This window comes from Gossypium hirsutum, chromosome A05 (genome assembly GCF_007990345.1).
Source record: "Gossypium hirsutum isolate 1008001.06 chromosome A05, Gossypium_hirsutum_v2.1, whole genome shotgun sequence".
In the NCBI taxonomy this organism is placed as follows: Eukaryota; Viridiplantae; Streptophyta; class Magnoliopsida; order Malvales; family Malvaceae; genus Gossypium; species Gossypium hirsutum.
Window position 1 is genome coordinate 31,085,156 of NC_053428.1, and position 12,008 is coordinate 31,097,163.

Here is a 12,008-nt window from a genome sequence, read left to right on the forward strand (position 1 = left end):
TAATTTGCCGTAGGAATGGTGGTATAATCCTTAAAAAGCTTAAAATGAAACGTTGAGTATTTCAAAATGTTCAAAAAAATACATTTTCAATACCGAATTATTAACATATTTAAATATGAAAAAATCTGATTATATTAAAAATGGGTTGACAAAACCTGAGGTCTAATTACGCGCCAATAGCTGGTCCCAAATTGCTAGAATTTTCCTGATCAACGCTCCTGATCTGCTCAAAACAAAAATCTCTGATCCAACTTGCCTGTAGTGTCGCGTGTTAAAGTTTTTATTTTTACAAAACGTCAACGAAAGTTTAAATGTTAACAATTAAGTCCTCGACTTGTTTCGACCACAATCTCCCATCCTCCTCGTCGGTTTCTTTTTTTTTGTCAACAGCCTTAAAACGTGGTCTAAAAATCGCCAACAAAAAATGCCGATCTTTCATTTAGGATTTCTCCACGTCCATGATTCGTCTTCTTTTCTCCCTAATTTTCTCTCTTAAATAACGGATCTAATTCAATTCAGATTTTGGAATTTTATATAATAATAATGATTATTGTTGAAATTATTCGATTTGAGAATGCTCGCGACGGAATTTCAAGGGAATTTGACACCGTTGACGAATTTAAGCCGTTGTTTTGGGAGGGATCAAAGCACAGGCGATGGAGTCGCTAAACAATGGATCGGGTTTCAACGAGGTGGAGCTTGAATCCTTTCAAAGGCAAATAGCCGACCGGTTCCAAGACTTAGGTTCTGTTTCTTCCGATGAATTGCTTTCCCTCCCTTGGGTTCGGAAATTGCTTGATGTTTTCCTTAGTAGCGAAGAGGAATTCAGGGGTATCCTCGTTAACAACAAAGGTCGGCTAATGAAACCTCCTTTGGATCGGTTGATCGCTGATTTTTACGAGCGTAGTGTTAAGTCGCTTGATGTTTGTAACGCGATTCGCGACGGGCTCGATCAAATCAAGCAATGGCAGAAGCTGATGGAAATCGTGATTTGCGCTTTAGGTCATCGTAATGTCAATAAAAACAACACCAATAAGAGAATCTTAGGAGAAGGGCAAGTTCGTCGTGCCAGAAAGGCTTTGTCGGAGTTAGCAGTTGGGTTGGTCGACGACAAAGATTCCTCTCAACCATTGGCTTTAAGGAATCGTTCCTTCGGAAGAAACAATAATAGCAGCAATAGTCAATCCAAGGATCAACATCGTCTCGGTTATTTCAGGTCACTTTACCATCCATTTTTCTTCTCATTCTTAATTATTTTCACTTTAAAACATAATTTTTTTTTACTCGTCTATTGTTTCAGGTCATTGTCTTGGTATGTTTCGAGGTCTTGGTCGGCGGCTAAACAGCTCCAAGCAATTGGGAGCAACTTGGTTTCACCACGAGCGAACGAAATTACCGCCACCAATGGACTCGCGATGCTTGTTTTCACGATGGGTAACGTTTTGTTGTTTGTAATGTGGGCGTTGGTGGCTGCAATACCGTGCCAGGACCGGGGTTTGCAGGTTCATTTCTACATGTCTAGGCAGTTCCCTTGGGCGGCTTCCATCCTTTCATTGCACGATAAGATAATGGAGGAGTCGAGGAAAAAAGATAGGAAAAACACGAGTGGGTTTTTAATGGAGATTTATCAAATCGACAAGTGTTCGAGGTCGTTGAGTGAATTGACGGGTTCGGTGCAGTTTCCGATCAGCGAGGAGAAGGAAAAAGAGTTGAGGCAGAGAGTGGAGGAAATGGGGCAGGTTTATGAGGCAGTGACGGAAGGTTTAGAACCATTGGAGAAGAAGGTTAGGGAACTGTTTCATAGGATTGTTCATAGTCGAACCGAAGGGTTGGATTGTTTAGGAAGGGGACACAATTCTGAGTAAAAATGTTCCTTGAAGTTAGATCATGTTTACCTCTTCCACGGAAATGGTTTAACCCTGTTTACCTCTTCAACGAAAATATGATGTAATGTGTATTATTGGAACAATTAAACATAGATAATATTATAATGTAAACGTTAATTAAAAAAATTAATAAAAATTAACATATTTCTAAACATCTTTTTTAATGTAAATAAAAACAAAATTTGAATGTTTGCAACTGTGTGTAAGAAATTAAGATAAAACAATGGGAGCACGTCAAATATTTCTAATTTTGTAATATCTGAATTTGTATACTTGAAATTTGTTAGGGGATCTCTTGAAATTCTGATGCAGTTATCAAGATATTTTACAATTGAGCAAAGCAGTATGTTTTTGTATTTAAATTGTTTATTTTCAAGATTCAAAGATCTATCGTTGCCTCTCCCTTATCAAGTAATTGGGTGTGTTTAAATATAGATGGGTCGTTTAGAATTAAAGATGCATTTGCTGTAGTTCGAGGGCTAGTGCATGATCTAAATGGGGGGTGGATTATTAGTTTCAGCATATATTTGGGTAATTGCAAACTCGTTTTGGATCAGGGTTTTGAGAGAGTTTTAATTCAAACTGACAGTCTTGAAGCAATTAATACCATTCAGGATGGATTACTCGGGGTCTCTAATTTCGCTTTGATCAGGAGAATTCATAAACTATTGAAACTTTTAAGACACTGGAGTCTTCAACATATTTCTCGGGGAATAATAAATGTGCTGATAAAATTTTTAAGACAGCACGAGATAAGAGAACTGATTTACGGTTGATTGAAAATACCCTTTAGAAGAGATTATTTTAATGATTTAGGTTTAAATTGTATTTTCTATTCCACCAAAAAAAAATTGTGATTGTCATTATTTGAATATAAATTCAAATCAAATAGCATTATATGAGGGATATAAAACAATGGTAGAGGATATTTATACTATATGTAATTGATTTTAATAAGTAAAAAGGTAAAAATTGTAAAACAAAAATTTTAAAAAAAGGTTTGATCCTTAGAGAAGATATCGATGGAACGAATATGAATAATGAAATCAAATATAAATTTATTATCTGTAAAAATAAAGCTAATTCAAATAATAGATTTTCAAATCTAATTTTCTTATTCATAAAAAATAAAGAGGATGTAGATAATAAATATAAAAAATTAATATTGACATTAACTCTGAATCCACTAAAAATAATAATTAACAATCAATTAATATTTAAATTCAACAACTAAAATATTTATAAATATTCAACTAAAAACACTTATAATTTGATTTTCAATGTTTTCAAGATTTTTTATTGGTCATGGAAATCTAACATCTGAAAATTATTTTAGGATAAACTACACTTAAAAAGTCATTAAACTATGAATAAACTATATTAGTAGTTACTCAAGTATAGTTTTTTTTTTTGTCACCCAACTATGAAAAGTTACAAAATGGTCACTCAACTATTTAATGCTGTCTTTTTCGGCTATCTAATTATCTTGTATTTTTGGGTGTTTGTATTTTTACGTTAGCCAACTGGTAATAAAAAAAAGGATAAAATTAAATAGTTGGATGACCATTTTGTAACTTTTCATAGTTGAATGACCAAAAAAAAAAAAGAAGAAAATCATAGGTGGGTGACGACCTCTATCTTAGTTTACCCTTAAACTGTTAGTAAGTTTACTTTTTGTTTACTCAACTTCAAAAGGTTACAAAATGATTATTAAATTATTAGCTTTTTAATAAAAGTAACCCTAAAAAATAAATTAATTATCAAAATAACCCACCTTTTTAATTATGTACAAAAATAACCCATTTTCTACAGTAAAAAGTGGTGGAGCCATATGATATGGCTCCACCACTTTGCCACGTTAGCCAGGGGAATTAAAAAATTATTTTTTAGTAGAGCCATGTTGAATGGCACCACCAGTATAAAATATTAGAGAAATACTAAAAAATCTGGAAAAACGGGGGACTTAAAACTTTTTTCCATTTTTGGGTGGAGCCATTCTAAATGGCGCTACCACTTTTCTGATTTGTCAGGTTCTTATATTTTTTTTTTTACTTTTTTTAACTTTTTTACTTTTTTCTTATATTTTGTCTCTTTCTTAGATTTTTTTCTTTTTTAAGTTTTATATTATTTTCTTAATTTATTTTACTTATTTAATTTATATTATTAATTTTAAAAATTTTGTAATATATATTTAAAATGTTTTATAATATTTTTTAAAATTTTAAATTATTATTTTTAAAAATATTCTTAACTTTATATATATATTTGTGAAATTAATTATTTATAAATTTTAAAATTGTATTTTTTAAATTAATTTTTTAAAATTTTAAAAAATAATTATTTTTTATTTTTTATTTTTAGTTTTTTGAAGTCTAATTTTTTTCTTATTTTATTTTGTTTATCTATTTTATTTATTTTTATTATACATTTCAAATTAAATTTTAGATTAGTTTTTCATAGATTTTGTCTTTTTCTTTAATTTTTTTCTTTTTTTAAGTTTTATATTATTTTCTTATTGTATTTTGTTTATTAGTTTTATAATATTTGAAATGTATGTTTAATATATTATTAATTTTACATAGAATTTTTAAATTAAGATTTTATAATTTTTTTGTTATTTTATTTTAGTTTATTTAATTTATTTATTTCTTATTATTAATTTTTAAAAGTTTGTAATGTATATTTGAAATGTTCTATAATATATATTTGTTAAAATTTTAAATATCAGTTTTAGATTTTTTTTTAAAATTTTAAATGTATATTTCTCAAATTAATTTTTGAAAATTATAAATATTATTTTTTAAATATTAACCATATTTTTAATAATATAAAATATTAAAATAATTTAAAGATATGATCTTTCAAATTTATTATTTGTTTTTATTTTTTAATAATATAAAACATTTAAACATTTAAATTTTTAAATAAAATTTGTATAAAAATTTAAAAAATGTTAAATATTTTAAAAATAAATACAAATTATAAATTTCAAAATTCTATGTAAAATTTAAAAAATATTTAAAATCATTTAAAATATTAAAAATATTTTAAATCATTTTAAATGTTTTATAATATTAAAAATATATTTAATATTTAAAAAATAATTTGAAAATATATTTTAATATTTATAAAAAATATATTATAAAACATTTTTAAAAAATACATTTCAAGTTTTTCGAAATAAATAAAATAAATAAGGACTTAAAAAAGAAAAAAGAAAGTCAAAACTTAAAAAAAAAAAGGCTGAAACAAATAAGTTGGCTGTGAGACTTGAAAACTGGTGGCACCAAATTATTTGGCTCCACTAGGAAATGGCAAAATTGCTACGGGGCCCTCTATACTCTAAAAAATCACAGTATTTTGGTGAATGGCTCCACCTCTCGGTTCTCTTCTATATATAGAGTGGTGTAGTTGTTGTGTTAAGTGGAAAAGTTCAAAAAATTTGTTAAAAATAAATAATGAGGTGTTTTTGGTGTATGTTGTTTTTTTATGGTGAAATTGTAAAAGGTGATATTGGCTGTGTATTTCAAGGCCGGCAAAGAGTAGGTTTACGATTCAAAAAAAATGTGAAGCTAGCAGAAATAAAAAGGAAGATCAGTGCGAAAATAGCTATCCGTTGTGGAAGGGCGATGTCCAAATTATTTTACAAGTTTCCAATCTCTACAGATCCGTTCAAATTTTGTGCGATGCAACTGTTAGATGATGATGACTTGGGCACTATGATGGAAATATGGTGGTCCACTGGGAGTGTGAACCCCCAACCAGTTGAATTCTTTGCTGAGTTAGCAGACTTAGAGCCTGTTGAGAATGTTAGCCCAATAAGTCAACATCGCGAATTTGATTTTGATCTTAATGTTGGATGGACAGGCCAATTAGAATGCGGTGGAACATCGAATATACCCAAAATTCCTAATTATGGTGGGAGTTTGTACAACAACCCAACCCTCGGTCCCCGTCTACAAATACATCCGGAGGTGATAATAAGCACTGAGACAAATGTCAGAGAAATGACCAATAATGGTGAAGATTTTGGTCAAGATGTTGAAGATTTTAGTGACCCCGATGTTGATGAGTTTCAGGACGATATCGATGATGAAGGCCCGGAGGAGGTTGAAGATGTTCACGGCCCTTCATTCTGTAACCCGAGTCATGGTATTATTTTACAAAATGAACCTGGAGGCAACATGTTGAACGTAGATCCAGATGCAGCGTATGCATCCGAGTTCCCTGAGTACGCTGATATAGTACCTGCTCATAGATTGGCGTCAAATTCATAGTTCGACGAGTTGTTCGTTGGGCAACAGTTCGAGAACAAGGCGGATTGTGTGTTTTCCATCAAACAATACAGCATGAAGTTGTCAATTGATTACAAGGTTGCCAAATCTACACCGACATTATACGTTGGGGAATGTTAGAGAGCCGACGATGGGTATGGTTGGCGAGTTCGTGCTGCATTTATACAGAGGACTCAACAGTGGAAAATGCGAAAATTAGAAGGGCATCATACATGTACTGTCGCACGCATGTCTCAAGACCACTGAAAATTGGATGCCAAAAGTATTTGCAACTGTATCATGCCACTGGTGAAAGATAGCCCAATCATTCCTGTGTCGACATTGATTGCAGACATGCAAGCTCGATTTCAGTACAGAGTGTCATATAGGAAAGCATGGTGAACGAAACAAATGGCCATACAACAATTGTACGGCGACTGGGATGAGTCATACAATGAACTTCAGAGTTGGATTTCAGCAATGGTAGAGTATGTCCCAGGAACTGTCGTGGACTTGCAAACGTTGCCTTATAGAGGCCCTAATGGAGAATTAGAACTGGGAAAAAGAGTGTTTCGTCGACTGTTCTGGACTTTCGATCCATGTGTTAGGGCCTTCTCCCACTGCAAACCGGTAGTGCAAGTTGATGGAACATGGCTTTATGGAAAATACACGCAGATACTTTTGATTGCGATTGCACAAGACGGTAATGGAAATGTACTACCAATCGCTTTTGCCATCGTAGAGTCGGAGAACTCTAAATCATGGGCATATTTCATTCGAAACTTACGGAGACATGTTGTCAAGCAAGACAACATTTGCATTATATCTGACAGATCGAAGGGTCTTGTTGCTGCAATTCGACAATCGGAGGTTCCGTGGAGGTCTGTCTATTGTATTCGTCACATCATTGTGAACTTCCACAATGAGTATAAGAACAAAGACTGGCGCAAACGAATTGTCAACATGGGTAAAAATATCATATTTAAATTCGTATTTGTAATTATTTCTAGTCTATTTCCTAATTTTAACGCATTTTATCAGAATATATACATAGGGTACGAACTGGAACCACACCGATTTAGACATAAGTTGGCGAGGTTAGAGACTGATATGGCGGGCTGCAAACCTTCTCTTACACAGTGGTTGAGTAGCATGGAGCCGTGGCAATGGGCTCAATGTTTTGATGAGGGGTACCGTTATGGCCATATGACAACTAACCTTGTTGAGGCCGTTAACTCCGTTTTAAGGCGTACGCGTCACTTGCCAATTTCAGCTGTTTTTTCAGCCACATTTTACAGGTTAGCAACCTTAATGCCAAAAATGAGGTTGAAACAAGCAAAACAGTTAGAGGCAGGACACGTGTATGTCGAAAAAATCAGAGATGCCATGAAAGATAACACTCAAAGGGCTAGGTTGATGAATGTAGAACTATATTCTCGAAATTTGGAAACTTTTCGAGTGACAGAGTATATCAGTCGTCGGTCAGGGATCCCGCCACGGTCCTATGGAGTTGATCTCCGAAACAGGCGGTGTGAGTGCAGGATGTTCCAAGTACTACGGTACCCGTGTGCACATGTGGTTGCAGCTTGTGCTACCTATAGTTTGAATGTCGAACAATATATCGATGATGTATACACACTTGAACGTACGTCGCGTATTTGGGGTAACGAGTTTCCTATATTAAGGGATATATCGACATGGAAAGTGCAATCGCTGTATTCGAGATGTTGCCTGATCAGTCACTACGTAGGAGAGTCAAAGGTAAACCGAAAATAACGAGGATTCGAAACGACATGGATGTAAGAGAACAAGTAGATCCACAGCGTTACACCATATGTAGAACAGTTGGCCACAATCGGAACAAATGTCCCAATGGAAATGTCTACACTGGCCAATCTTCACGATCTGAAAGAAATTAAATGTTGTAACTGAGGTCTGTCTATATTATGATCTTTTAGAAATAAAATTTGTATTATTTAGTGTTAAAATTATATTTAAAATTAATAGTTGCAACTTTTAATACTTTAAAAGATTTTATAATAAATTAAATAAAAAAACACTAATATATAAGTTGTTTAAACCAATACAACAAACATCACATAATACTTGAAATTTACATAATTTAAAATTGGAAAGAACCAAGAGTGGTATCATCGTTTGGGGTATAACGGTTTACGGGCCTTCGTTGACGGGGTGGACGTTGAGGTGTATTGTACACATCTGAAGGATTGGCAACTGGGTCGATCGTGGCCTGAGGCGGGGTGGAGTACATGTTATTACCAAACATATCAACTGATGTCGGTGGTTGCTCTAGGTCAAATAGACTTGAACCGCCTATATCCTGGTGATATGAACTCGAACCACCCATGTCCGGGTGATATAAACTCGAACCACCCATGTCCGGGTGATATGAACTCGAACCACCTATGTCCGGGTTATATGAACTGCTCTGGGACTCATCACAAAAAGTGTCAACCTATTGCTCCGATGTGTTTAAAACTTGGTCCTCCGAGTCGGGCTCCGCCATATGTTGATCCTCTACCTCCACCGTAGGTTGATTTCCACGTCTGTAGCTGTGACCTGGTACTATCATAAGTTGTCCACCATATAAATAAACTCGCCATCGATTCATGTACCACTGCATATATTCAGTCGAGGGACTGAAGTCAAACATGCAGGAGTGCATCTCAGGCCGCCTGTTAGGCCGCCTGTCATACCGGGTATTCTATAGTGCTACATAACATTGATGTTCCACGCTCCAATCTAATGTATGTCTCCCTTACATGGTCTTACTGTGGACATCAGCAAACTGTTGTAGCTTGACCGGCACAAATTGTTTACACCCAAATTGTCGCATAACTCGATCACCGTTGTACCACTCAACGGTTGAGAAGTTGAGCACCGGCGTGTTAATGCACCACATACGAGCTTCAGCGTGAACCCTCTGAGGAATAAGGGTTGCAATGTTTACTGCAGAATACGGCATCCACAAGAACTGCACAATATAACATAATGAGTCAATTCACATCACATACTGTAAGTGGATAAGTTAAATAAACGTTACTTAAACTATATTAATATATATTACTTTCTCTCCGGCGTACACCTCTATCATTTGACGGTAAATGATTAATGTCTGGCTCGCACCAATTCCCGGAGACGTCGCCCATATGAAATCGAAACAAACACGTTGGCAGTTAAACTTTGAAAAATATTATCCACACTTATGAGTCGTTAAATGTTAAGTATAATTTTATTTTTACCTATTTATAAGTGGCCACGAATATGGTTGGTGCCTAACAGCCGCTAGAAACAGTATCCTGTATAGAGCCCAAGACTGCAGTAGACCCAGACAACCAGCCATATTACTAACCCCATGTTTTGTTGCACGACAGAGTTCATAGTATAATGCAGCCAACACTGCAGATCCCCAGCTATAACTACCAGCACGAGAAAAATCCTCCAATAGAGGCAAGTACTTTAAGTGGACTCTATTAGACGTGTTTCTCGGCAAAAGTACCCCCCAATCAGCTGCATAATATAGGCTCGAGCAGCATACATCACCTCCTACTCAGTGGCAGTGCTCGATAACTGCTTAAAATTTGCTCTCAACCATGCTAATGTCAAGCATGTGAAATTCTGTTCCCCATCACGAGGGGACCGTCCAAGCAGTCTGTGGCATACTACAGAAGGTTCCAACACTTTGCTTCGACCCGTAACCACAGCACCGTCAACTCGTAACCCAAGTTGCATAGCGACGTCTTCTAATGTGATAGTGCACTCCCTGCACGGCATAATGAAGGTGTGGGTCTCCGTACACCACCGCCCAACCAAGGCGGATAGTAAGTTTGGCCTCAAGTCAAACCTCCGGATCAATACGACATCCTCAAATCCGGCCAACCGTAAGTATGGCATGATCCGCTCGTCTTGATCGTACTTGGGAAAATGACACCGCAACCTCAAAACCCGATAACCATCCTGTATGGTAATTTTTTTATAAAAATATGATAAATCAATTATTTATGTAATTTAAACATAAAAAAATATATTCAAGAGTAAAATTGAAAGGTTGAGAAAACAAAAACATCACACTTATATTATACCAACGTAACCATTCTAAGTATATTTTTTTATTTAAGTTAAATTAAATAAGTAATAATATATTAATAATAGAATGAAAATTTGTCATAAAATATTAATAATAACACGTAGAAATCAAATATGATTATTATATCCTAACCATAGTTAAGCATTAAATTAATTAAAATAAATATATTAATAATAAAAGAATGGGAGAAATTACAGGAATATGAACTCGGGACTAGTAAAATTACAAGAAAAGAGAAATTCATTGAGCAGCAACTCAAACTCCATCAGTGTAAAAAATAAGTCCAAATCAGAAAGCAACCCAAGAGAAGATGATTGGTTCAAGCAAGTTCAATTTGACACCAATGGCTACAATACGTATATATTTCTAATTTTAAAATTTTATGATATCTTATTCAAATTTTAAAGTGAGTAATAGCGAAAAATTGTTTTTCAAGGAATACTAATATTTTTTTATATGATAAAATTTAAAAACATAAAGTATTTTTTAAACAAATACTTATGTTTTCTAGTTATTTATAAATAAACTAGTAAATAATCAAATATATTCACTTTTATTATTATTGTCTTAATAATATATATATTAAAATTAAAAGAATTTTTTTTCATAAATCGAGCTTGTCAAGTAATAGTTTTTCATATTAATCCCTACACACCGTCTAATAAATTAAGTATGAAATTAGTAAAAATAGAGTAAAGTTTTAAGTAAGTCGATTTTAAGGGGGAGTTATTTAAAAAAATGAAAATATCCTAATTTATTTTTATAATATATCTATTCTATTATAATTTGTGTGATTAAATTAGATGTTTGGAGATGAGTGCTACTAACTTTTTTTTGAAGTATATAAATACAATTACAAATAATGTATATCTAAATCAATTATAACAAAAATAAAGTATTACAAAGTATAATCAAATTAATAATCTAAAATGTTCAACAGAAGCTAAATAACAACTAATTAGAGATAAGTATTTTAAAGCAGTTAAAACATGTTCAACAGAGTAGCGATTAGCAAAAAAAATTGGGAAACTAAGCCGAATTTTTTTTAATTTATAATAAATTTTACTGTTTCGTCGATCATCGATGAAGTGTGATCCGTATTTACTCTAGAAGATATCTTCAAATCTATATAATATAAAAAAATAAACATACAATACAATTATTTATTATATTACATTAACTATAAAATATAAAAACAAAAAAATAAAATTTTAACAAACGTACCTTTTTTTTTTCCTTCACTCAACTTCTTCATCTATATAAGGGGGACCAAGCCCCACCCATATATATAACAATTTTTTTTAAAAACAAAACAATAAAAAGAGTCAAAATAAAAAAAATATATATATTTAATATATTTTTTTAAGTTTATATTTATATTTAAATTTATTAATAATCACATCACTGACATGATGTGACAAGTTATAATAAATATATATATTTTTAATTTAAAATTTAAAATTTAAATACATATATCTAATGTTAAAAAAATTAAAAATAATATTTAAAATTTTAAAAATATATATTATAAAATATTTTAAATATACATTACAAAATTTTTAAAATTAATAATAAAATAAATAAACAAAATAAAATAAAATAAGAAAAAAATAAAATTTCAAAAAAGTAAAAAAAAAAGGAAAAAGACAAAATTTTAAAAAAATATTTAAAATATTATGATTTCTTATATTATTAAAAAATTATAATTTTTTAAATGTATTTAAAAATTGTATTTAAAAT

At 32.2% G+C, this 12,008-nt stretch overlaps 1 protein-coding gene and 1 pseudogene across 1 annotated transcript; both read left to right on the plus strand.

The window, feature by feature from the left end:
* The first annotated feature begins 334 nt into the window (after positions 1-334).
* On the plus strand, positions 335-2,038 carry LOC121229055 (protein ROH1-like; annotated as a pseudogene).
* Positions 2,039-6,571: 4,533 nt separating this feature from the next.
* LOC107960622 (uncharacterized) lies at positions 6,572-8,079 on the plus strand. The gene is made up of 3 exons (XM_016896938.1): positions 6,572-7,127; positions 7,215-7,789; positions 7,900-8,079. The coding sequence occupies exons 1-3, from the start codon at positions 6,572-6,574 to the stop codon at positions 8,077-8,079; spliced, it is 1,311 nt and encodes a 436-aa protein (XP_016752427.1).
* Positions 8,080-12,008: the final 3,929 nt, after the last annotated feature.

Coding starts and splice junctions, on each gene's coding strand:
- LOC107960622 (XM_016896938.1), top strand. CDS start 6,572: ATGGCCATACAACAATTGTACGGCGACTGGGATGAGTCATACAATGAA. Junction 7,128..7,214: donor CAAACGAATTGTCAACATGG/GTAAAAATATCA, acceptor ATATATACATAG/GGTACGAACTGGAACCACAC. Junction 7,790..7,899: donor TCGAACAATATATCGATGAT/GTATACACACTT, acceptor TTGCCTGATCAG/TCACTACGTAGGAGAGTCAA.